Source organism: Podarcis erhardii (assembly GCF_964252035.2).
Source record: "Podarcis erhardii genome assembly, chromosome: 5".
NCBI lineage: Eukaryota > Metazoa > Chordata > Lepidosauria > Squamata > Lacertidae > Podarcis > Podarcis erhardii.
Genome location: NC_138509.1, coordinates 23,766,244 through 23,793,879, shown reverse-complemented (window position 1 = coordinate 23,793,879; position 27,636 = coordinate 23,766,244). Strand labels below are relative to the sequence as shown.

General features: G+C 43.2%; 1 protein-coding gene across 16 annotated transcripts in view; it reads left to right on the top strand.

The window, feature by feature from the left end:
- LDB3 (LIM domain binding 3) overlaps window positions 1–27,636 on the top strand; it is a 148,682-nt gene that overhangs the window by 77,777 nt on the left and 43,269 nt on the right. For 11 of the 16 annotated variants that reach the window (XM_081861172.1, XM_081861164.1, XM_081861179.1 and 8 more), the window contains 3 exons: window positions 1,467–1,873; window positions 15,567–15,736; window positions 17,792–17,828. In XM_081861172.1, coding sequence (XP_081717298.1) covers window positions 1,467–1,873; window positions 15,567–15,736; window positions 17,792–17,828 — 614 coding nt within the window. Of the gene's footprint in view, window positions 1–1,466; window positions 1,874–7,429; window positions 7,453–9,386; window positions 9,591–10,636; window positions 10,652–15,566; window positions 15,737–17,791; window positions 17,829–25,747; window positions 26,681–27,636 lie in introns of those variants that run through there. The other 5 variants (XM_081861171.1, XM_081861175.1, XM_081861170.1 and 2 more) reach the window with 5 other exon arrangements.

The window sequence follows — 27,636 nt, the reverse complement described above, 5'->3', positions numbered from 1 at the left end:
TGCTCTGTGTTCCTGGGTAATAAGCATTGTAGGTGGAAAAGCCTTTAAATGTGGACCAAAGGGGACAATTACCAGCACCAGTAGCAAAAAAAAAAACCCGAAACAAAACTATTGCTGGCAATCACCATTTCACGCACACCCATGAAGTCCGTTTGGAACATCTTACATAGCATCATTCCCAAATTGCTTGTGGGGGAGAGGAATGGCGGAAGCGACAGGGAAGAGCTTTCAGAAAATTGGCAGAGACTGCAAAAACAGAAAGGAAGGGAGAGCAATTTCTATACACCTGTGCTTTGTGAAAACCGTGAGCACTTGCGTACTGTTGAAAAAGTCATTGTGCTACAGTATTGTGTGTTGTCATCGAATGTTCCCAGATCAAAGGTAATCAGTGGTGAAATTGGAGTGATGTGCTGCAGAATAGTTGCTTTGGATTCTAGGAGCCACTTGTTTGATCCCTGTCTATCAATACACTTTCTCCTTTGAATTCAAGTTTTGGTCCTGCCAGGAGAATGTTGGCTTTGTGTTGGCTTTTTCAAACATCTCAGTCTTTTCTCTTTATTCTGCATTTTGACCAAATTAGCAGGAAATAAATAATTGAAAGGATATCTGAAGTGGAGATTCTTTGGCTGTACATGGCTGTGTTCCACTTTTCCAAATGCAAAGTGTACAGAGAGATTGTCTATTAATAGAATCTTCTTTACAGCCTATTTTGCTAACCACATTGCACGACCTTTATTAGCATGAATTTCTGCCTCCGCTGGCAGTGGCCCTTAATTTTGAGACTAATCATATGTGGCGTGATTGTCGAAATATTAGCCCTCCCATATCTACATAACAACATTGATATAGGTATGTGCATATGTTGTAGGTGTAGTTAGATGCCATCCAAAAAGCCAAATTTATCTAAGAACTGCATATCCTTTCTGTAAGAACAAATGGGCAGTTGAACCATGTATGGTAACTAATATCAGCAGTTGTTCAGATGAGAAGCTTTATTGACATGCATCTTGAATTGAGAAACATGCTGCTTTGGGAAGAGATGTGGTTAATATTTTCGCTTGACTAATGCAAGGCTATGAAGGTTGCATACATCTATTCTGTTGCAAATGTCTGATATGTAGGGTTGCCAACCAGACAGCTCTTACTTGATGCATAATACTATGTGTTTCTGTCAAGCAATTGCTATTGGCATCTGAAAAACCAGAAATCTCCAAATTTCACCAGAATCTGTCCTAAAACCACCTGGCTTCACTTCGGATATGTAAGATTCTGTCCCTGACATGTTGGTTTTCCAGAAGGAGAATATTATTTTTTAAAAGTCAGAGGTTGGCAACCTTGCAGATATGTGTAGAATTCCAGAGCTGTAGACTTTTTCTTTTTGCATGTGTTCTATGATTGCTTTTCTTTCTTTCGTTCTTTCTTTCTTTCTTTCTTTCTTTCTTTCGCCTGCATGTTTGCTTCTACAGGATACTGTTCTGGAAGTCAATGGCAACCGAGCAAGCGTCAATCCTCTAAGTAGCACATCGGCTGGGTCCATGAGTAGCATTTTAGCAAGCAATGGAGCATATTCAGGCTACCTCAGCAAACAAGAGATGAGCCTGTCACATAGTTCCTCCTTCTTAAAGACTGTCAACATTAGATCTTCAGTGTCTTCTCAGTCTGTGGCATCTGACCTTTCACCAGCAAAAAGTGACCTAGGTTCCAAAACAAGCTCAGCGATCACAGATGGCAATAGCCCTAAACACCAGCTAAGCCCGGCAAGGCAATATAACAACCCCATTGGCCTTTACTCAGCAGAAACTCTAAGGGAAATGGCTGAGATGCATAAGTTAAGTCTCACACGAAGGGCTTCAGAAGGTGGACTTCTTAGATGGTATGTAAATGTAATAAACTTGTTTTCTGATCATGCATTCTAGATAGTTTGGTGAATGGGCCAATTTCTATACACAGCTCATTGGAAGCATTCTGGGTAGTGAGTGTGCATTTGTCTTGAATCCATCATTAAATCTAGTACATAATAACTCGCCTTTCATAGTCCACCTAAACCAATAGTAGCCAGCCAGGTGCCTTTGAGAAGCTCACAAGCAGGGTATGATGGTTACAGAGATTCCTTTTTTGTCCTAAACATCTGGTAATGAGTGACATGACTACTACTGAATACTAGCCAACTTTTCTAAATGATTTCCTGAAAAATAGATCCTTGAAGTCACTGTTCTTTAAATAACCATTGGGCTTTTGAATTACGATGTTGTTTGGCTTGTGCTAGTGTCATACAACATAAAATGACTACGGTAGGTACTATAGGATCTATAGAGCATCTACAAAGTACAGAGAATTTAAATTCACTCTCCCCCTTGTCCATCACAGTGAACAACTTCCAATGGCATTAAATGGAGTTTGAGGAATAATTAGTAGGATCCTCTGATTTTTTCCCCCAAATCTTGTGTCTCAAAACTCTTAGGCTTTTGCTCACTCAGATGTGTTTTCAAATCAGAAGAGAGTGAGGAGTCTGTGGGGAAAAGATAGGGAAACTCAGTAGAAATTATTCAAGAAGCACCAGCATTTTAGAGGGGGTAAAATGAAGAGTAATCAATTGTTTCCATCTGGACAGAGCATCAGTTCGTTAATACTTTAATAGCCATAAATATCTAAGATAATCCTCTTTATATCTGGATTTCCATTCAACAGCACTTTTAATCCTAGGTGACACACAATTAGCAATTGAATCACAGTGACCTCTTTAGAACTGCTCTGGTATGAAATTGATGTCGCATCAGAAACTGGTCCATTTTCTTGCTGATTTAGTTAAACAAAAAGCTTTGACCTAAACTGGTTTTATTTCCTTAGTGTGAAAGGATTCACCATCAACCTTACTGTGGATTTCCAAAAGCATTAAAGAGCAGGTTTTTGCAGTTGGAGAGAGCAAGCACTCAGGCACAGACCAGAAAAGAGTGGGTGTGTGCCAAGAAAGCACAGAGAAAAATCAGGGTGGATGAGCCCTAAGCTAGTATGTGTGTAGAGAGACAAATAAAAGAAAGAGATCGACCCATATTGCGCTTCCTATTTAACAATCTCCATGAGTACGAACATGACGCCTACCTCTTCATGAGCACATTCACATCCCTGATGCCTGTTGACAGTGATAGTCCATGTCTGGCATGAATATGCTCCCAGACAACTCCCACGTCATTATCAAATTTCATGTGTCCTCCTTTAATTCATCCCATAATAGAGGCTTGCCTTTAGGAGGGAGCACTGTTTCCATAGTTATAAAATTCCACCCATGTCACAGATTGACTCTGCCATTCAACACAAGTGTTTCTGTGCCAGGTCTGTGCAGCTGTGAAAGTGTAGCATTCAATGGTCATTCCATTTGTAGGCCTCCTTGGATGAGATCAATGGGGATGTGATGAGAAAATTTGTTTAGTGGTCAGTGATCAGTATATTAGATTCTGTGGCAATACGAGCTGTACAAAATCGCTCTTGTCCCGTTTTAGACCTGGCTGTGCTCATCTTTTGCATAAGCAAAAGTTGTCTTACGTTCTATTATTTTAAACTACTGCAAATGAATTCACAGACAGTCTATTGCTATACTGATGTCCATTACTTCCCCTCTCCCTTTCCCAGTCCACTGGGAAACCCAACAGGGGAGGTGGGGCCAACAAAGAGAGTGTTTCAAGCCCTCTTGTCACATGGCAAATCTCAGTGGAAAATATTTGGATGTCACAAAAGCTGACAATATACAAATGAAATGGAATGAGTGCACCAAACTGGCTGGAGGGGCAGGGGTAGAAAATGGACCTGCATGGAGGTCTCATTTTCAAACACAAGTTTGGGAACCAGTGCAAGACCTCAAGTTCATACACCTTTAAGAATTGCATAGAATGGAACATTCCACCAGGTGTGGTGGTTCCTGACAAGCGCCTCTCATCTCTGCATCTGTTAAAGATACAGGAGCCCTCTCAAGGTCTGGGCTGCCATCTTTGCTTCACAGCATTCATGACCAATTTCATTAGGATATATTAGATGTGGTCTGTCAGTTGTCCATTTTCATGACTGCTGGTATGTGAAGAGTTTGCGTTCTGCCTTTGATGTGTTTTGAAAGTCCAATCAGATACTGTGGAAGAGTTAGTTCGCCTCTTATTCAAGGGGTATATCACTAAAGGCTTATGCCGTACTTTAAAATGTTGTTTTACGTGCATGGGCATAGCTTAGAGGATTAGTATAGCCAACAGCATCCACTTCAGAAAATGATACTATTACACCGTGTTTCTCAGTAAGCAGATGCCCAGCTGTCCTGCACATTCCTAAAATGGATATAGAATCACTGATCTGCTTACTGACTACAACTTGTTCCTAATATATCTCAGTGAGTTTCTGTAACAGGCAGATATATTTGGATTAAAGCACAGTTTACTAAGCCAGTGGGAGAATATTCTTGAGTGAGAGAAACTGAAGGGCAGGAAACAAGATGGAGTGGGAAACTTTTAATTATCCTGATGTGAAAACCTGTATTGGCAACCAGTGTTTTCCCCCTTCCTTTTCTCCCTCCCCCATTAAAACTTGGACAGCAAGCAGTGGAGTAAACAGTAAAAAGGTAAAGGTAAACTTACCCCTGCCCGTACGGGCCAGTCGTGACCGACTCTAGGGTTACGTGCTCATCTCGCTCAAGAGGCCGGGAGCCGGCGCCGTCCAAAGACACTTCTGGGTCATGTGGCCAGCGTGACGAAGCTGCAGCTGGTGAGCCAGCACCAGTGCCGCACACGGAAACGGCGTTTACCTTCCCGCTATAAAGCGGTACCTATTTATCTACTTGCACTTAGGGGTGCTTTCGAACTGCTAGGTGGGCAGGAGCTGGGACCGAACGACGGGAGCTCACCCCACCACAGGGATTCGAACCGCCGACCTTACGATCAGCAAGTCCTAGGCACTGAGGTTTTACCCACAGTGCCACCCGCGTCCCTGGAGTAAACAGTACATCTATGTATTCATACTATGCAACTTCGCCTTTCTTTTAAGAAATCTCTGTGTCTGCCACAAGACCCCTGTTGTCCATTAAAGAGAAGTGTGCAAGACTATCACAGCAACCTGACCCCCTGGATCCACAGGAAAATCCCTTCCCTCATTAACTTTGTCAGCTACCAGAAGAATCGTGGATTGATCTTCCTAGCGGCAACTTGAACGGCTTGCTAAGAAGACTCCCTTCTCTGATAAATTAAAAACATAAACCTGAGTTTCTTCCTCAACCAGATCTGGGCCTTTTAAAGGGGGGGGGAGTAACAAAAATAAATCTAGGAACTGTGCTCCAGCCTGGTTCACCTCTCAGGACAGCGGGAACTGCCTTCCACTACACCCTGCCAAGATTAGCTCCCAAAGCGGCTTACAATTCATATTCACGCAAAGTCTAACAGGGATCTGTGGGGTATATCTGGCAGAGTGCTTGATCCTTGAAAATTGATGAGATGGTCAAGGTTCTAGGTTGTTCCTTGCAGAATAAGTTTCAGATCGACTCAAGGGCCTGGCTGAAGGACGGTGCCAGTCCACAAGTGCTTCTCCTCCCAAATTGCACTTGAGGCGACATTATTATTATCTGTGGACCTGCATTTTCTTTAAGTGTGCCGTTAAAAATGTGGCAGGAGTATGTGGAACAAAAACATTGTTGCAAAAACACCTGTGTCTCATAAGTGCATTTGTCAAAGAGCTGGAATTAGCTGCAGCTCCCTACTGAGCATAAATGCAGTGGAAAGACCCATTTGCTGCTATGTAATGTGTGAAATGGTCCTAAGAACTGAGCTGCAGAAAATGTTAATAAGACAACATTCATTCCTGGAGCTAACCCAATGTTGGCCTACATCAGTGGATAGCAGGTGACATATTGATCCTATCAGTCACCAGAATCTCTTGAGTTGGTCACCAAGCTTCCAACTGTAGGTATTCATTGGATTCTTTGGAACCATTGTAATCTGGCTTCCAGCCTGGTTTTGCAACTGAAGCTGACTTGGTCACCCTAGTGGACCTACACTATGAGATGCTCAGAGGGAGTGCTGTCCTGTTGCGTGTCCTGGACCTCCCAGCAGTGTCTGATACAATCAGCCATGGTATCCTTCCTAAGCTGTTTGGTGGGGATAGGTTTGTGGAACGCTGTTCTTCTGAGAGGCTCCCCCAGAAAGTGATGCTGGGAGACTGCTGTTTCATCTCATAGCCTTTGACCTGTGGAGTGCCCCAGAGTTCCATCTTGTTTTCCATACTTTCAACCCCTATATGAAACTACTGGGATGTCATCTGAAGATTTGAGCGGAGGGGTCATCAATGTGTGGGTGACGCACAACTCTTGCCACAATCTAATACCAGTATGGCAATAAAAGTGATAGGTCAGTGTTCAGAAATGGGTGGCTAAACAAGCTAAAACTTAATCCAGACAAGACATTGGTTATGTTGGTTAGGAATTCTTGCAATTTGGGAGAGTTTGATACAGATGGAGTTGCACTGACCCTGAAAGAGCATATCTATCTATCTATCTATCTATCTATACACACAGCTAGGAGAATATTTCGGATCCAACACTTTCTCTTGATTCCCTAGTTACCAGGAGTGCCTAGTGTCTTCCCACCACAGTGGAGTTTGCAAGTGTAACTGCTATAATTTTTCCCATAGGTCCTATGAGGTCAATAGAAGCCATTCATTTATATAGGAAAAAGAAAACAAGGTGCATTCTGGAATCCCTGTGGACAGGTTTTGCTCCCTCTCAACTGTGTTCCAGACCAAAATGCATTTACTTTAACCTGCGGAGCTCAGTGGGAGTCACTGAGAACTGAATTGGCCTCTCACTTCAGAGCTTTGCCATGATTTCCATGGTGGTGTGACAGAACCCTGGGAAGGAGGGTTTATGACATGTGCATCTTCTTGATATTTGCTTTGGATGTTCTTGGTCAAGCATGATGTCAATACACTAGCAGTAGAAAAGGTTGAGAAAGAATGGTGCTTGATCCCAGAGTGCTTAGCACTGTGGAGGTGAGAGGCGTTATTTCTTTGATGCATCTGCGTAGTATCTACTGTGTTCACATGGGTTGCTGTTGTTATCTAGTAGTCACTTTCCAAAGCGACTTTCAAAAGTTTGCTTTCTTGCCCTTGCATGCCAAGCAGTATGCCAAGCAATGTTACAGTAATAAAAACTTGGTGTTCATGTTCAGGCAAAATGTCACAGTACCTCCATAAATCCTGGTGGATAAACTGTAATCCTTACATTTTCCCTCTGTTAATCACATTGGGAGGTTTGGGACATAACAGCTGCTTTCTGTTCCTATTTGTAGAGGAATTTGCAAAAGCCTTATAAAGCCTGGTTAATACTTACTAGCCTCGTGCTCTTTTTATTTTATTTTAAATCTGTTGGTCTGATTTCCCCTCCTTTTGTCTTTCTCTTCCCTCCCAGGTCATAGCGAACACTGCTGCCAAGTTAGTATTAAACAGTGTGCCAGTGTTACATGTTTGACTATGTCCCCACTTCCTGGGGTAGCATGAACCTGTTTGTTCCTGCTGTGTGCGTGTGCTTGCAAGTGAGATGCACATTACAAGAGCTCAGTGGTGTGGCAGGCATAAAATGGCACTAGTGTGTTCTACTGCTAGTTCCGTTCCAGGAATATTCCTCCTCCTTACATATTATTATGATGCCACTGCAAATGCATTACTTTGTCTGGAATGGCTTTGTTTAATTATTTTGCATCCACTCAAAAGGTTTGCCACAAGACCTCTCTGTTCCTGTTGTGGCTCCCAGAGGATCTTCATGTACTGGCCACAAAGTCTGATAACTAGTATAGAGTAGCAGTGAGTGGATGGCAGTGGCTTTTCCTTTTCTGGGAGCATGGCATGGCTAGGCTGGAAGGCTTACTAGCTACAGATGCCTGTGGTGGCTGTTGAAACTAGTGTGTGGAGGCTTCTTGCCGTGAAATACCTTGCTAAGAGGTTCAAACCATTTGAAGTCAAATGTTACTATAAATGTACATTTTAGTTTGTGACGCATGTTAGTTAATGTGTTCATGTCGTGGCAGGTTTCTGTTCCCTCGAAGTGTCTGTGCATGTACTGCGTTGTTTGAGTCTTGGTATCTGTTTTATAACTGTCCCTCCCTAGTTCATAAAAATACATTCCCCAAAGGCTCCCACCCCTTTGATAGCTCTGAGGGAGATAAACATCCCACAGGTCAGGCGCCGTTTCTCCTGTCAAACTGCTGCCGCGACAGGAACATCTACATCAGTCGAGTATTGTTCTGCTTCAGAGCTTTTAAAAAGACAGTCTTGTCCCTCTTGCAATCCAGCAGCTATGTACAACTGGTTTTGTATTAACTATTTCTGCCTGGCAGACTTTCAACAAAGGTATCTTATAAAATATAATTTTGTCATTTGAGAAATAAAGAAGGGGGGAGCTTCTGATACCATGACCTAGCAAGAGTTGCATCAATAGCCTGCTAAGGCTGTAATCCTATATATGTTTACCAGGGAGCAAACCCACGTTGATCTATTTCTAAGTCTACCTCAATAGGACTGGGCTTCAGGAACAATAACAAATTGGGAGATTTTCTGTCCCTAACTTGACATTCATGCCCCCAGAAGCAGTGGTGTGGGTTTTCTAGAAAATTCTTGAAAAAATTGCATATGGTCATATGCATCAGAAAGAAAATCTGATATCTGATGCCCCTAGAGCAGGAGTGAGTAACCTCAAGCCCAAGGACGGCTCTCTCTGCCTGACCTTTGGGCCTCGCCCCCAGGCTACGTCATAGGATGTGTCCATTTCAAGAACACATTCCAGCCGCTTTGAGTGCTTTTGTCAGGCTGAAATGTGTCCTTGGCCTGTGATAATCCCCCTGGCTTGCCAGAGTGAAGGTGTGAGAGACAGAGATGTGTTTATAAACCACTGACTTTTACATGGCCACTGTACAAGGGACAGCCACAGCAAGCATGGCCAATGGGCAGGGATCATGGGAGTTGCAGCTCAGCCACATCTGCATGGCCAAATATTCCCTACACTTGTATTACAGAGGCTTTTCCCAACAGCTGTCACAGTGCCAGTGGGTGCCCTATCTGAGGGAAGAAAGACACTTTCTCACAATTAAAACATTGTGCTTTTAATGGTGGGATATTGTAGCATTTCTTCCACAAAAGCTGAAGCTATCGACAGGTCATCCATTCTCTGGAATGGCTGCAAGTCCTGCCCTTTTTTGCCGTGGTATTTCAAGTCCATTCTGTCCGATCAAAAGCTTTCTCTACTTGTGCACGATGTCCTTGAATGCTCCTCTGTGCACGCACCTCCTTCCCTCCCTTTCCACCATCGCTTCCTTGCCCCTTTTCTTCTTTCTTCCCTCACTTTCTGTAACCTCACTCTTCCCCCATCCCAGCACAGAGTACGTGGAGCGCTTCAACCCCAACGTCCTGAAGGATTCTGCTCTGTCTACGCACAAACCCATTGAGGTGAAAGGGCCTGGTGGCAAGGCCACCATCATTCACGCCCAGTATAACACCCCAATAAGCATGTATTCTCAAGATGCTATCATGGATGCCATTGCAGGCCAGGCCCAGGCGCAAGGTGGTGAACTTGCTGGGTAAGAGAACTTCCTTTGTGTGCCCCGGTTCCTCCCTGCATGCTACACTGCCCTCTCTTTCATTTTGAGCAGTCTGCTAAGTGCTGTGATGTGGAATAAAGTGCTAGAGACAACAGGATCTGGGAAACTGGGAGGAAGGGTTGGTTTGACATGATAAATCTAGAATTTCTGTTTTATTTGTCCATCATATTTTCATATCCCCCTTTCCCCAAGGCTACAGGGTTTACCTTTTTTGCTTTTTCATTTTGAAAGATAAAGAAATCTAATATTTTATCAGATACACCTAAAACCCAACCAATTATGAGGGCAGAGCTGTGTGCAGGTCTGTCCTGAAATCCCTTTAAAGCAGTGTGATGGTGTTCTGAGACCAGAAGAAAACTTGCTTTAAAAAGTGGAACAACAGTGGTTTTAAAAAAACGCCTAGGGTGGGAAAGCAATGGTGTGGAGAAGAATCCAGCTTCCTCCTTCCACCTCCCCTTGCTGCACTTCAGAACATCTCCCAAATATTGGGTGATGGGTGTTAAAAAGAAGAAGAAAAAACAAAGTCAGGTCAGGAGTGTTGTGCCAATATTACTCTCTCTCTCGCAGTACATTTTTAACAAATGAAATCACGGGTGCTTTTTCAAGACTGTTGATATTTCCTGTGTCGATTAGGAGTTAACTCTCAGTTGTGCAGCTCCAGTATCCTGATGGAAGTTATATGTGTATGGCCTTCTTATGATGCATATATATATATATATTGCTTTGTGTGCAGATTGCAAAATTTTGAATGCATTCAGAGTTACAGAACAGCAACGTTGCTACCCTAGGTTTAACAACTTTAGCAAGCTTCTTCCAACTGCTGATGTATTAATTTACTCCTTTGCACTCCTTGTATTGATAATGGTTTCTTCTCTTTCTTCCCCCCCCCCCCTTTATACATTCCTTGTGGGTTTTCGTTAATTTCTCATACTAATGTTGCTCTGTTGTGTACATCCCAACTCTCCATTATGATGGACCCCAAACACTCAATACTCTTTGTTGGGTTTTGATCCTATGACTCACAGTGAATCTCCACTGGCGTAAGTAGATTTATATTTCCAACTCTATAGAACCAAAGAAGTGCAGAGTAGAAATTAATCTTCCTCTTATGTACGGCCCACTTCTTTACAATTTTATAGATTTTAAAAACATTTCGTATGTATTGGTGCTAAATTAAGACATATAAGGCAGACTCACAAATGTTTCATGGTGGAGAATTTTACTGGCCTAGTTCAGATATTTACCAAGTCCACAACTTCCTTTCAGTGGTAGGGGGAGCACCACATGAACTCCCAGTCATGCTGATGCCCAATTTGAATCACCTCTACTCTTTTGTTGGGGAACGCCTTATGTGAAAGGCATCTGCACAGTTAGGTCTCCCATTTAGCACTCACATCATTGGGGCACAATCTGCATGGAGAAGGGGAGCAGGGGTCTTGCTAGGACTTCAAACAAATTTGCATGAAATCTGCATATGCTGGTTTATATGTATAGGAGCCCCTGGGCATATTAAAGTGGTGCGTGGCTGGAGTCTTACCCAGCTGCCCTGTTAGCAGAGTTTACAAAGTGTGTTCTTTTAAAAAGGGAATAAGGGGACAGGGGATCTAGGGCCCAGCATAAAATGCAGGGAGCTCTGGCCCCCTTGGCTTCCCCCCTTGCAATGTTCATGGAGATATGGGAGTCTGGTGTCTCCTGTGAGAAATCAAGTAGGGTCTGAACTGAGCCAGTATTTTGCTGATGGCCGTTAAGTGGGATCTTCCAAACAGCTGATCACACAAAATTAAACAGTCAATTCAGCATCTCTTTTCTTACAGTAGAATGTTGCTCAAGAAGGAGCCATTGTTTAGGGTTGCAACAATGAGCTTATCCTCTCCTTGGGTTTAAAGGCTCCTCGCACCTCCTTTTGCATGGCTATGAGGAGGAATTCAAAATCTTTGGCTTCCATTTTTTTACTAACTGCAGCTTGCCATGCCATCCAAACCCACTGGACCCTAACCACAGGTAAAGGAAAGAAGTCAACTTCAAATTATAGTTTGTGAAGCTGACTTGTTTCTCTAACCGTAGTTAAGATTAACCACAGTTTAGGGTTTAGACAACACACTAAATTATGGTTAATCTAAAATGGAAGTGGAAGTTTCTGATCACTGAATGGCTGTGCTGGAGGAGGGGAAGCATGTGAGCCCAGGCACAGGCTAAGCTCGTTATTGTAACACCAAAACACTAAATACAGCCACCATATCCTCCAGAAAATTCCAGATAGGTCACAGTTTAATAGCACAAAACATATGAAAATAGAAGACACACTTCTGCATTGTGGTTAAATCTCATTAAAGGGGCTTACCTATGAATTGTAAGGATTTCGGCTTTAGAGTGATTTACACATGCAGTAGAAGTATGTGGTCCAGGTCTTTCTGGGTGGTGCCACTTTAGACTACACATGGGAATTACATGTTACAATGTTCTGCTGGTAAAAACAAAACAAAAAAGACAGAGATTTGAGCTAGTCTTACCTTTACCATGCTAATTTCAGTCTGAAGTGGTACTGTCCTTAGAAAACTGTTCCACATGTGGATTCTACAACACATGTGTACTGGTTTTCTGTGGGAAAGACCCTAATACATAAATTAAGAACTATAAAGTTACTGACTCCCCCACCACCCAGAAAATAAGCAAAAAAGTAATCACACAGACTGAAAATGCAGAAAGTCAGATTCTGAGTTTGGGGAATAGATTTTGCTCCAGTGAACAAATACAAGACTCTGAAAGGGGTCAAAAAGGGAAATAATTGACTTTATTTCTTTATCAGAATGTATATGCCCATTATATATTATTTTCCCTGTTACCTCAAACACCAAGCTACTTTTTAAAAACACACACTCCATAGACACATATTGTGTCCTATGTTTTGGACACACGGTTTTCATATTTTTTATTTTATTATTTTTATCCAAAATATTTTTACACTGCCTTTCTGGGCAAAAAGCCCTCCCAAGGCAGCATGTGTAAATTCATAAAATTGGGGGACACATTTTTAATACTGTAATATACATAAAGTTTCACAATTAATATTTTTTTTCCTTATATACTTTTAGTATATGGTTCCATACTAGAGCTGGGCTCTGTTCACAATGTTTATATGTGTTTTGGGGTTTTGGTTTTTTGCTTTTGCTTTTGTTTTTGTTTTTAAACTAAGAGCCCTCTGAATGTGCTTCGTTCAGTGCTGCACAGCTCTTGTTGTTGTTCCTTTTCACTTTTTAAGCTTCCTAATTTTTCACCTGCAGAACATTAGTTCCTCCCAGTAGATGTTATACTGTGCTTTATATGTGAATGCATTTCAGTTTCACCCTTCTAAGTCCACAGACAGGCTTGCAGGCTTGCTTGGGCAAAGCTCTGTGCATGTCAGATGTGAAATTATGTTGACTATTCTCAAATTCACTTGGATTCTAATGCACACAGCATTTTTCTGGTTCATATCAGCTACATTTTTTTTTAAATGAAGTAAGCCAGTTCTTTGCAGGTGTCTCTTGGATTTAATCCTTGGCACAGATTTTTTAAAATGCATCTTAATCCTATCTTCCTATCTTCCATCAAAACTCAAAAGTGGTCTACATGAGGTTCCAGGAAGTCCTGCCTGTATACAGGAGTTACTTATAACTTTGGTGGGGAGGAGGAAGGTATTTATACTGTTCACGATGATAAGTCTGGGGTTTTCTTCCCCTAACCTTCTGTTTAATTCATAATACACCAAGACAAGATAGTTTTGCCTTTCCTTTTTTCATGCATATTCCAATGAATTTTCTTTCCATAAACTTTTATCATTCTGTTTCTGCCCCTGTTTAAAGAGATCGTCACTGCAGAACTGTACATAAATAAATGACCACTGAATAAGTGAAGTGGACTAGAAATGCCAAGGAAGTGAATAACGTTTTAGGCTACACTCCTGTACACACACACTTGAGAGTAATTCATGGTGAACTCAGTAACAGGGCTTACTTCTGAGTAGGCATGCATTGGATTATACTGCAAAAATCCTAAACAGTTTTCAGATATACTTTGAATGAACCTAATAACAAGATACATGTTACAGTTCCTTGGATTTCTGGCATTGTGGTGTGTCTTGATTTCAGTTATTAGCTGCCCAGTTTAATACAAATCATAAAAGTTCAATGACACAATTAACCCGAGGAGCCAAATTCCAAAAACCTTTCTTGGGTTTTGTTCTGTCTTTGAACATTGGGGTCAGTAGCAACAAAGGAAAGTATTTCTTCATAAAACACATAAGAAGAATATTCACTATCCCAAGGTGATGGCTGTTGGAGTTTGGCAGCTTTGAAAAGGGGATTAGATAAATTAACAGAGCAGAGGTCTATTGGCCATGCAAGCTAAATCAAGTCTTCAGTGTTCAGAGCCAGTGTGCTGCGTAATTGTTAGATAACTGGGAACAAATGCCATGGGGGAAACCACTGCATTCATGATCTGCTTGTGAGCTTCCAGGGGCATCTGTCTGGCTGTTGTTGGGAATCAAAATGCTAGGCCTGATGAACTTTGGTTAGATTCAGCAAGGCTTTAGCACCTGGTCTTCTCCATAGATTGTAAGCAGGAGACTGGGATCAAATGGATTCCCTTTCCAAGAGGTTTGCATTGGTGATATTTTTCATTGTGCTGCCTGCGGGGGTTTTTAATGTATGACTATTTTTTATGATATAAATTGAAGTTTGTCCATCTCTGTTAATTGAAGCTATCCACCTGAAAGCAAAAAAAAAAAGTTCCTTGATGACCCATGACATGCCCAGTACAATGCTACTAGTGATAAGGGGAGTGAATTTAATTCCATGATTATGTATGCACATAATTTTGTTTAGTGAGCTGCGTCTGATCAGCATTGATATCCTTATAATATGAGCAAATATTCCTCAAATGGCACTCACCAGTTGCCATCTTTCAACAATATTCAAAACATGGTGCTATGGTGTCATTGAAGGCAGATATATCAGCATAAAAGTTTGAGCATTTATCTATCTATCTATCTATCTTATAGGCTTATTTTTTAAAAAACTGTTAACACGGATGTCGATAAGATAGTGGGATAAAGGCCCAGCACTGTATGGTTTCAATATGCCTACATATAGGATATAACAGGCTTCCTCAACCTCCAGATGTTTTGAGACTACAATTCCTGTCATCCCTGACCACTGGTCCTGCTAGCTAGGGATCATGGGAGTTGTAGGCCAAAAACATCTGGAGGGCTGAGGTTGAGGAAGCCTGGGATATAATAACAGTTCTACAGCAAAATGATAATAGAGGGAACTGGAACCTAGAGAATGTAATAGATCTGTTACTCTGAAAATCCATCATGGTGTAAGAAGAAGAAAAACTGCTCCCTGTAGTTCTTTGTAAAGAGTTTATCTGAACTGATTATTGAAGTATTTTGGACAATTGCAGGCCATTTGGATAAATGAGTTGAAATATTTTAGCCTGTTGGTAGATTTGTTTGATAGTTTGGAATAGGTCCACGTGCTGATCATTCTTAACTAGAAGATGGGCAAAGTTGTATCGATATAGATATATAGAAATATATAAAGATATAGAGATATAGACATATGGATGATTATGGGTTGGATACAGACAACTGTTGGTTGCACTTAGCTCCCATTGTAACCAAAATGAAAAAGTTTATCATGACTAATCTCAGTACCACTGATATGGGACTTAGTCTGGCTCCATTCCATCACCACCAGAACCACAGACACCCTTTGGACAACAAATGCAAGTCAGAATTGTTAGTCTCCTTACATTTGCTGGCCGACATTTACATTTATCACAAGTGCATCATCTCACTGAACCGTGGTTAAGTGGAAACTGGGGATCTGCAGACAAGCAGCAGGAAGGGTGTTGGGGAGGGGAGGACAAAATCAGCATTGGCCATTTTACAGTGCACCTCTTTCTGCATTGCAGTAGCCTCCCTGTTAAAGATCCTCATGTAGACAGTGCCTCTCCTGTGTATCAGGCTGTGCTTAAAACTCAGAACAAGCCTGAAGATGAGCTTGATGATTGGAGTCGCCGTTCTTCCCACTTGCAGTCCAGGTCCTTCCGCATCCTGGCTCAGATGACAGGAACTGAGTACAGTAAGTCAGGCTGGGAAGCCCCAGTTCACGTCTTTGATGGAATTCTTTGTTTTCCCTCTGTATACCAACGGCCAGTAGTCATAAGGTAATATGAGAGGTGGAGTTCTGTGCTTAAGCGGGGAAGCCATTTTAATTCCCTCTCAATGCCACTGGCATCACATTGCAGCATTACAGTGTTGTGCCAGAGGCATCATGGGAGGGAATTAAGATGGTGGCGACAGCAGCAACAGTTACCTAGCCCAACCCTCCTCTCAACCCTGGTTCCTAAAAACATTTTGCAAGGGTGGGGAAAAAACCTAAAGAGGTGCTAGCATCAGCCAGGGTGGGCTTTCCAATGTGCTTGGGTCCTTGAGGGTGCCAAGTTCAGATGCCAGGCCTGATTTTATGAATAGATGGCAACTGAAAGAGGGCCTGAGATGACGTTGAAGGCTTGCAGGATAATGGATACAGAGAGATACCATCATTAAGGTATGTCGATTCCATGCCATATACAACTTCTTATGTCCCTTGAATTGGGCATGGGAGAAGAACTGAAGCCAGTGTGGCTGGAAAATAAAACAAAGGCTGAGCGTGTTCCCATCTCCTGACATTTCATAAGAGTTGGACTATAGCATGTTACACCACTCTACAGTAATCTTCAAAGGCAGTCCCACACAAAATGTTTTACAGTAGCCAAACCTAGGAGGTACTTAAGTGTGCATCAACATGGCAGGGTCCTTGCCAAGAGGGGCCACAGTCTATGCAGAAGACATAACTGTCATAATGCTGTTGCAGAAGCATAGCAACCAACATATGAAAAAGGATGCAGGATAATACCAAGGCCATGAACCTGCGTTGATGGCATGACAACCATCATATTGATTGCCAGCATGTTTAATTCCCCCAGGGCACAAATAATTCACTTTGGCAATCTGCTGGGGAAGGGAAGGTTGTCCAAAATTGGGTGGAGGTTTGCCCAACTGGTTTCATTGTTCAAGAGGGCCCCTGACCCTCTGGAGAAGTGTTTCAGGAGTGCAGGTGGCTGCAGCTCAGAGAATAGGACTGGGAATATTACTCCCATGACCTTGTTTAAGTTAAGTTGCCTTAGCATCCCAGGTATTGAGCTGGGTGTCATCAATATATTGATGACAACCTACTCCAAAGGTCCAGATAATCTCTCAGCCATCTTTGAGTTAAAGATCTCTGGAGCCTAAGGAGTGCCCCATTCCAATTGCCATGGGGCCTAGCAAGCTTCTGCAGTGCCTACCCTCTGCGTCTGATTGGACAGATGAAAATAAAATCACTGGTAAGGAAGCCCTGACACAGTGACCTGATGTTCCAGTTGTCCATGAGAACTGTATGATGCCAGGCAGTACCCTTAGATAGGAACAAGGTCAGCAGAAAAGTTTATCCCCTGTTGGTATCTGGGTGTGAATCATCCAGCAGGGCTACCAGTTTTGTGTCTGTTCCAAAAGCAAATCTGAAATGAGATGGTAAGGGGACAGCAAAGGATAGTTTACAAAATCAAAACATTAACATTTCAGACAGAACATGCTGAGTGAAATGCCAGTGTAATAAAAAGATTCCAAAATGTCAAGTTACGGTGCAATGGGGGGAAGTTGCTGCTGAGACAAGTCTAATCATGGTCACCCCTCCTTTCATCCTGCAATTTCTTTCTTTGGTTCTTAAGAGATATTAAGACCAACAAATTTATTCCTGCTCCAGTTGTAACAGTGTGAATTGAAATCACACATAAATAGAAAATCCTAGGTGGTGTTCTTGTTGAAAACTGCTTTTTTTTTAAAGCAGGAAGAATAAACTAACACTTTAACCAGATTTCAGAAAGGAAGAGAAATTCAAAGTGGTTTTTGTCTATTTTAATTCAAACCACTGAATAGAAATTCACACCTGCCAGCATTGGGAGAGCCAATCACAGATCTCCCATGCAAAGTGTCATTTGATCCCCTAGAGAACCTGAGTTACCAATTCCTGCTCCCTTTGTACTTAGGTTGTAATCTCCACCTAGTTGTCTTGTTTGTTTTTTCCTCTCTAATGGAGTCAATTTCTCATCTGCAGTGCAAGATCCAGATGAAGATGCCCTGAGGAGATCAAGGTAGGCAACTAGCAGCAAGTACTATGGCCTTCTCTTTACTGATAACAAATATTTAGTGCTCTAAACTGGCATTAATTTGAACACTATGAAAATTTAGTTCTTAAGAAGCCTACTACATTTACTCAAACCACTAAAATGAAAGTGCTGTTGGCTTAACAAAGAGTCTCTAGGTGGAATAGACGGGGAAGTAGCCTAATTTCAGTGGGCGTGCCCAGTCTTTGCACAAGGGATTCCCATTTGTTTGTGGTGGGATTATTTTGTGTGACAGCCCCCCATGAGCCAGTGTGCATGTGACTGCCCTAAATTGTGTTAAGTGGATGGAAATGTAATAAGATGGTGTGGCTAGTCTTGAAATTTTAATGAGCAATTTATTTGGATGACCTTGTGATTGGCACTTGTTTCAATGGAGATGCACAGATGATCACGGTACAGGAGTTGTTCCCAACAATATGAATAAAACACCTTCAGTTTGTTTTCATGGAAACTAAAGTGGGGGAAAGCAAAAACCCAACTCAACCAAGATTATTTGGTTTGTTTCTTCTCATAATAATGCAGTATGAGCATACAGGACTGCTTTTGCTACTAGAGTAAAGTGTTTGTCCATTTTCACATATTCTGTCTCACAGAAGCTCAAATATTAATCCATTACTTGTGCTTGTCTAGCTTGAATAGGCTGCAGGATTCACCTTGTTCCTACTTTGTTTATTGGTGGCTGTCTGGAGTAGATAATTCTGGATCCTAGTCTACTCTCTTTTTGCGTAGCTCTCCCTCCCTGAGCATACTCTTCTAGCGGGGTCTTGGGATTGCGATCGCCAGAGTTCCCACTGCAGTGCTGCAGATTTGCTTTTGTTGGTGTTTCATCCCTGTGATTCTTCCATGCATATCCCCATTTCTAAAGCACACACCCAACAGAAAAAATTTAGATGTATGTTTGCAGGTACATTTGGCTGCCATTCGCCTTCCGTTGCAAGTGCCAGGCGTTTATGAAACTGGAGCTTTGCTTATCTCTCAGACGCGTAGTCTAAGATTTAGGTCTATAGACTGGCTTCTTCTGTTTTAGCAGAATGCTTACAGGCTGGAGAACTGCATCACATGTTGCAAAATTCGCACATGGAAGGCATTCCATAAGAATCAGTGTGCCATCTCTGCATGTAGATTGCCATGTGTGACATCCACACATGTGGGTTTTTCCACTGCATCTACACTTGCTGCATATGCGCTGGGTAGCATCAGAAAATGCACATCCCTTGGAACTCTGCTGAATGATATTCTGATTGTAGCTGACTTACTGTAACATCTCATTTCTGACTTGGTTCGCACAGGAACCCTAAATAGAGGCTTCATAATGAGAACACTCTGGGTTCCTGTAGCAGCTCCAACAACTGCTACAGCCACCTAAGAAAAGCTTCCTTCCATCTTTCTTTTGGCACTACCACCCACCTCCTTCCAGGAAGGAGAACAGGGTGCTCAAGGGAGCAGTAGTGCTGGAATGGGGACTCTGAGTGGGACTGTAGAAGCAATCACCTTAGAGCAGCCTTTTTCAACCTGTGAGTCCCCAGATGTTGAACTACAACTCCCATCACCCCTAGCTAGCAAGGCCAGAGCTCAGGGATGATGGGAGTTGTAGTCCAACCACATCTGGGGACCCACAGGTTGAGAACCACTGCCTTAGAGGCTCCTTACCATGTAGCGCCTCTGTTTATGACTCCTGTATGAACTAAGGCAATAGCTTCTGCACCAGTTAAGTATTTTGGATTCTGTACAGTTCCCCAGGATTTGAGATGTTTTCACAAGTAACACAATCTGACCCATTAATATGAGACTGTTTGTTGTTCCTTTGCATGCCCTTGAAGGCAAAATATATTCCTCAAAGAGCTTGCACTGGCCAACAAAGGAAAGGTTCAGTTTAAAACCCCTGAAGTTGAAAGTCAGGCAAGGAATGATCGTTTTTGTTTTCAGAAGGGGAAATGGGCAGATGCATCCGTTTATAGAAGACTGCGTAATTTGTTGAATGTACGTAACAATACTCTATGCGTCATGTGCTGTATGTTGTCAGCCTCGTGCATGTCACTTGTTTCTCAAACTATGATTGCCAGGGGTGCTCAGCCGCTGGTGAACAGTGACTTTGAGCATGATGGGCCAGGAGGTTAAAGTAGGCGTTTACACATTCAGTCAGTACTATCCTGAGCCTGCAGATTCATTTTTATAAAGAAGACCAAGAAGGATCTGTGGTCAAAGTAGCAGGTTTTTAAACCATAGAAGAAGGGGCTGCTGCAGTGGTATGCTATGTCCTGATCCAACATAGACTACCAGACACATTCACCCATCATTCCAAAAAGCAGGCGAGACAAAAATGGAGTGCTGTGTCAAACTCCCAAATGCTGTTAGTAGTATAGTTATAGTGGAGTCTTTAACTTTGTACAACATGGCCTCCAAAGCAATGGGCTTGTGGGAGAGCCTGTGGCAACCACAATCTGTAATTCTTCCAGTATTCACTGTATGTGGTCTTCAGAGAGGAGGCCTAAGACCATTAATGAGTTTTTTTAAATATATATATATTTTTCATCAGTATTTAGCTAGTAAAATGGACTTGCAAAAGTCTCCATCCATGCAATACTCTCCCATCTTGGAAAATGTTTGCTTTCTGCTGCTTTCAGGCTGTGCAGGTAGACTTTCATGCAACGGTTGTGGGGTGATGCCTCCTTGTGGTGGCTCTTCAAAATTCACCTGCCCTTGTGCCAGCCTTCTCTGGCCTCAGCCTCCAGATGTTTTACACTACAATTCTCATTAGCCCCAGGCAGCTGTCATAGTCCAAAACATCTGCAGGGCATTTGGTTGAGGAAGCTTGCCATAGATGGATGAAAACAAAAATCAAAATAAGTCCTTTCAGACTGTCAGTGTAAGAGTCTATCTGCTTGCTAATTAGCACATGAATACTATTCTCTGTTGCTGTGTCACCTCTGTATTTCAACTTCATTCACTGTGGGAAATCGGAAGGGCTGGATGATTCTCCACGGAACTCCCTGTTTCCTTATAGTCTTCCACTCAAAAACTCTGGAGTTCCAGAGTAAAAAAAGAAAATAACTGCATTTTTCACTCTTGGGCCTGGGGACTGACACTCCATAACCAGCCCTAGCCACTGTTAATGCATGGCCTTTTCTCAGAATGAGAGGATGTGGTGCTTCAGATTGTAAAGTTCCCATTTACTGTAATGTTTTCTTTTGTTATGGGGTTGCCATGAATTATTCAGTGAATTGTGAAGTAGTTTGCCTTTCTCTAATGACATCTCTTGAATTCTTTATCATGCCAAGACAGAGGGAGATATCTTGACATGGGCTGAGTGTGTGTGTGTGTGTGTGTGTGTGTGTGTGTGTGTGTAAGTTTTTCTTTCTAAAAGAAAATGCTGTCTTTTGGGAGACTCCTATTAATTTGATTTAGAGCAGCCTAGCTAGAAAACTGTGCACTAAATAAATGCCACAGAGAGAGAGAGTCATTAAGGAGAATGAGGCAGGCGCCTCAGCTAACCTGTGCTGGAGGAGTTGTGTGGCAGGGAGATCAAGTTGGAGGACAGAGACCTCTGTTCGCCACACAACCTGTTCTACACCTCACAAGCCAGTCTGTTGCTCTCAGGCACAGGGGAGGGTATTTTTCTGTGCTGAAGTTGAAGTAAGAGTCAGCTTCCAACCCATACGGCTTTTGCACATGGTAAGATTGGAGGAGGCACCACCTTGCCCTTTGCCTCAGCAGGTCTTCAGCAGGTGTGCCAACTCCTAGGGGCCGAGACAGTTTCCACTCCCCCCCAAAAAAATATTTTTTGAGCAAGCAGAGCACCCCACCCCCAACTTCAAGGGGCATTCGGCTCTGCCCTTGGCTCCTTGCAGCGTCACAAGGATGCTTTTGCTGTGGGCTCTGTGAGTCCGGGGTTGAGAGTTGGCAGCACAGACAGGGAGGACCAGAGTGGAGCCTGTCTGAATGGGGAGGTAAGCAGCTTGGTGGGGCTGTGCGCCTCCAGCTCTGCTTTTCAAGGAGCATCTGTGGTGTGGCAGGCTGGGGAGTTCTGGGTCCCCTGTGGGCTCTTTTGTGCTGCTGTTAGGCAGGCAGGGAGGCAGGCAGAAGAAGAAGAAGAAGAGTTTGGATTTGATATCCCTCCTTTCACTCCCTTTAAGGAGTCTCAAAGCAGCTAACATTCTCCTTTTCCTTCCTCCCCCACAACAAACACTCTGTGAGGTGAGTGGGGCTGAGAGACTTCAAAGAAGTGTGACTAGCCCAAGGTCACCCAGCAGCTGCATGTGGAGGAGTGGAGATGCGAACCCGGGTCCCCAGATTGCGAGACTACCGCTCTTAACCACTACACCACACTGGCAGAGCTTCGCACCCACCCACGGAAGGCTGCTGAAAGGCAGCCGGGCTGCCGGTGAGGGCAAGTGGGGCAGGAGAGGTGCTGGCACACGGGCGACAATTGCCAAGGGCCAAGGCAATTTCTGCCCCCTGGCTTCTTGCGTTATGTGACGTCAGGGTGTCATGCACATGGCGTCTTGGCATCGCATGGTGTTGCACATGGGGCCCCCTCAATCCCGTTAAGAAGATGGCACCTCTGGTCTTCAGCCGACCCTCCCACCTACAGACCGCATGCATGCTGTACCTTTAAAGCACATTTGAAGCACATTCTTTCCCTCAAAGAATACCGGGCAGTGTAGTTCACCCCTCACACCCCAATAGCCCTTAGTTAACTACAATGCCCCCAATACTTTTTGCGGGGGAGGGATGTCCCTTGAAGATGCTTTAAAGGTATGATGTGCAGATAGCCATGGACTGTTGAAGCTTTGGAGACATCTAAGGGCAGAGCTGCATGTTATAAGGCTCATGGGACAGGCATGTGCTGAGTTCCCATCTCCCCTCCTCAATACATAGCGTCCTGTGGGTGCAATTATGCTGTGCGTTTCCTTGCCCCTACTCCATGCCACTGACTACAGGTGAGGAAAAGCTCGGCTTAACTCCAGAACACCATGAAACATCACAAAGGGTGAAGAGGATGCTTGAGATGGGGTCCCGCGGCAATGCTGGCTGGTGCCTCTTGGGAAGGGAGGTTAACAGTAGGTGGCGCCAGAGGCAGCTAATTCTGGTTTTGTCCATGCCCTTCTCTCTGCTGACCAGCAGAACCACCCCTGGAGTCATTAGGCAGGTGGATACTGGCTGGGGAAGACTAAGGTTGATGGGGTAGTGCCCCAGGTGCCCTAATGGACCATCCTCTACTGGTTGAGTTAGTTTCTGGACATAGTGGTGTTACAGGGGAGGCAGGAAGGCTCTTCCCTTTAGGTGACTTTGTGCATCCCTTCACTTTCTTCCAAATGAGGTCAGCCAGCCCATGCTACATTTGCAGGCCCTCCAGCGCTGAGTTGGGCTGCCCTAAAGTCCTGGCCTGATGGCACCACTTGGAGGGCGTTCCATGTTTACTACGATGGGGAGTCATGCCTTGGAAATGGTACATTAGTAGGACCCCACAATATGCCTGTGCTTTGTGTATCGCCTACAAAGCCTTTTTTCAAGGGCTGATTTCCACTGTTTATTCTGTTTGTTGTTTGTGCTTCTTTCGGCTTTGACGGTAACCAAGGTCCTGTTCATATGTTACTTAGAAACTTAAAAAACAAACAAGCCACCAATCCTGAATCATGAACCCACTTTCTGGTAGCAGAGTGGTAGCCAGTTAGAATCCTGCATGTTCCCCTACACTTTTTTGCCATGACAGACTTAAGGGCAAAGCCACATCAATGTGGCATGTCAGCTGAATGCCAGTGGAGAGGGAGTTCAAAGGTCATATGTGGGGAGGCACCAGCAAGCTTTCTTGGCTGCTTCCACTCAGTCCTGTCAGCCCTCTGTGTGCAGCCAAAGAAAGGCAGACACTAGGACTCAGGAGAAACCATTGGCATGGTAGCAAGCTGTACTATAGAGAAGGGGAACTTCCCTCTTTGCCATGATCTCAATGGAAATTGATCCCTCAAAGTTGCCATTTGCATCAGTCAGATAGCCTCCATAGGCGCCAATGGAGGCTTCTCTCCATACAGACGTTTGGTGGTGGGGACAGTTTTTATTTGGACCACAGCAATTTGGACCCCAACCCTTTGCAGTGCTGCTGCTGCTGCTTGGGCACAATCAATTTATTCACACAATTAACACCCGTGTGGCTGTTATCCCGTTGTCTAGCTTTATGTTAGGAGTGCAGCTACTGCTTACATTTATTTTTAAGCGTACCTGTTAATTATATCCACGCAATTAACAACATGTCAGATCTGGTGTCGAGATACAGGGAAAGGGGCATCACTCAGTCTTACCTTAATAGCATAGCAGACTGTGATAAGTACTTAGACTACCTCAACCCATATTGCTCATTTAGAGTGAACTCTCTCAGGGAGATTGTACACAGGGAAGAATTTCCAGTTTCTGGGGAAAGCAAACCCATCTACAAATTCCTATCCCTTCAAATCCACAAATCTGGCTTATTTGGCAAAATAAAAGAAAGGAAACCAAGTTCAATTCAAAGGGCTTTTCATTTCATCATGTTTTACTGAACCCCATCAGGAGAAAGCATAACATATGAACAGGGGTGTGCTTTTTCTTTCATCTCACCAGTTTCATGCTCCAGTGCTGCATCAAAATAAGGATATTTTGGGGCTCCAAGGACTTCTTCTTTTTAAACAACTTACTAACAGATAAACAAACATTGAGATAATCATATGAATTATTTCTTCCTCTTCTTCTTCTTCGTTTTCGTTCACCTATCTCTCTTAATTTTTCCAGCTCTGTATGGTTGTCCCACTAAACTACTGGCACAGATCAATCCACAGAGCTGTAGGATGCCTGGCAGATTCTGTGCATTTTTAACATTTGTGGAAAGATTGCTGAGAGCCCCTGAATCTCATAGGGGTTAACAACATTTCAGAATTATGCCTGTACATAGTGAAGCAGCCACTTATAGGCCTGCAATTTGGGGTGTCAAATTGCAAGTTATTCCAGCTGCAGCCCTATATCCTCACTTACCTAGGAGTAGGGCCCATTGAGCTCAATGGAACTTGAATAGGATTGCACTGTTGATATATTATCTTCCCTTCTACTGCAAGAGGAATGCCTTTGGATTCTCCGTCCTAGACGCCAAAACATCTTGGTCAAATATTCTGCCTCTGAGCTTACCCAAAGCTTGTTGTGCTAGTTCTGGTCTAGCTTCCTCCAGCCTGGTGTCATTTGGAAGCTGTTGGACTCAAACTCCCATCATCCCTAACCTGGCAGAGACTGATGGGAGCTGGAAGGCACCAGGTTGGTGTAAGGCTGCTCTAATCGGTCACACTTTAATAGCAGAAATTGGAAAATATCTGTTAAACAGCTGCTGAGATTTGTGTTTGGTGTGTGTTGGATACGAAATTACCGTACGCTTACTTAGATGCTAGAATGCTTTAAATTGTTCGCTTTTGTTCTTGCATGCTGTAAAACCTCTGCCGCCTAATCAGACGGAAATTTGCTGGCAGGAAAATGATGAGGCTATACACTTATGAGTTCCTAGCAAAAGCAGCCCTGTCAAGCCAAGCCAAACTCAGACTAAGGGGCAGTAATTCGTGTTTAAATTAAGCTGAGCATTTTAAAATGAAAAACTATCCCAATTTTTCTTCAAAAGGCTCGTTGGTGGTGTTGTTGTTTTTTGTCCTTTTCTTTTCTCTTTTGCACTGATTTTTGAGGCAACTTAAATCCAAATAAATTGCCATTGCCCTAGTTGTAAGGCAGGGGAGCGGTAGTCACTGTCCCTAACCCCTTTCTTTCTTTCTTTCTTTCTTTCTTTCTTTCTTTCTTTCTTTCTTCCTCCTCTCCCTTTTTCTCTCCCTCTCTTTCTCCCTCTCTTTCTCTATCCCTCTCTCTCTTTCTTCATGCCACAGGGAAAGGTTTGAAACGGAACGTAACAGCCCACGCTTTGCGAAATTGCGCAACTGGCATCACGGCCTTTCGGCGCAAATCCTTAATGTCAAAAGCTAAATAAATCCTATGAATAGTAAACAAATGTGCAAGACAGACCTGCTCTATAAAGAATAAACTGCTCTCCTGAGTTAGCGCCTAGAAGTATTCCGTATATTGATACACTAGGAAGGCATAACACTGGGTGTTGTTGTTTTTCTCAAAGTGCTTGTCTTTTGTTTTCTGTTACTGGTTTCCCTCCACCATCCTGTAAGTCCTCTGAATTGTAAAATAGATTAGATTGGCCTTCACCACACGTATAGTGTAGCTTGAAAATGCTGACTGGCTTAGCTATTATAATTTCTAGCTTTTAACTAATGTAAATGAAACAGGGAGATGGGCAGATTTCTGCGAGCAAGTATATTTATATATAAAATAGCTCCAGAGTATGTTCCTGCAGATTAAATAAAACTGGAAATAGGAAGTTGGAATGGAAAGTGTGCCCAGGGCTTGGGTTTGCCAAATATGTAGACCTCTTAGTTGGCGTAGTTCAATGATGTCATTTTAGATAAGACATTTGATGTCCAGGCTTTAATTTATTTTTTCCTTGTCTGTGGCATATCTTTAAGCGCTGAAGCTTAAGGTGTCGCCTTTGAAACCTGAACCTTGCTGTGAGTGTAAAGTGGGAGGTGGTAGCCCAGGAATTAGAGAAGCAAAAGGCACAAGATAGCAAAACCTTGTAATGTTGGCCTGGAAGAAATGAGGAAATATGAGGAAAAATTGTCCGCTGGATTTTTAAAAAGCATGACATAACTTTTAGACAAAACTTTGCCTGTTCTGTATTGCAGTTGCTTTGAAACCCAGTTTTCTCTGTATATAGCAGTGTGGTTGACCTGAAATAAAGACTCTAAAAAACAGATGACCTTACGTGCCTTTTTACCTTAAGTTATCTTGCTTCGTAACATCCAAAGTCTCCTTTATTAGAGAACTTGTCTTCTTATTCTCTATCCCTAATTGCTGTAAATATGAAAGGACAGAGCCAAATAGCAATCCAGTTAGGAGGCTAAGGAAACTTGCACACAGACAGGACTACGTGTGTATAGCATATCACAACCACCAGTCAGAAAGATAAGGCATTGTGCCAAACAGCTGTTGGGGAAGAGAACGTGGGGCTCCATTTAGGCCTGCACAGTCTCTCTTTCTTGCTAGACAAGCTGTTTTGACAACAACAGCCAATCTCTCCTGACAGAGTGGGGAGCAGAACCTCAGTTAGCTATTTTATTTACTTTTATTGATGGGGGAGGGCAGCTGCCCCTTCCTGCCCACCTCTTTGGCTACGCCCATGGCTGAACAGATGTACAAATGCATTGCTACAACCACTGATTTCCCTCCGCCCTCCCGCAATGACTAAATCTGTACTGGCTTTGCAGTTTTTCTGCCTGGTTGAGTACAGATTCCTTATTTATTTTTGTCTGTGAGTATTTAGCACTCATTGCAGACCCATGTTCTCCATCTCCACAACTCTAGCCCAGGAGAAGAGCCATGGCTCAGTGGGACAGGGACACTGCTCAGTCATACAGCACCAGCATTGCATGCAAAAAGTCCTAGGTTCCCTGGCATCTCCACATAGCCATGGGAAAGACGCCTGTCTGAAACCATGGAAAACCAGAGCTAGTCATTGTAGCTGATACAGAGCAACCCAAGTGGGATAGCTCAGTTGATATAGCATGAGACTCATGATCTAAGGGTTGTGGGGTCAAGCCATATGTTGGGTAAAAGATCCCTGCATTGCAATTCTATTATTCTAACCTGTCTGACCAGTGGTCTGACTAAGGTGACCTCTTAGCTTCTACCTTTACTATTAAGAACCTTT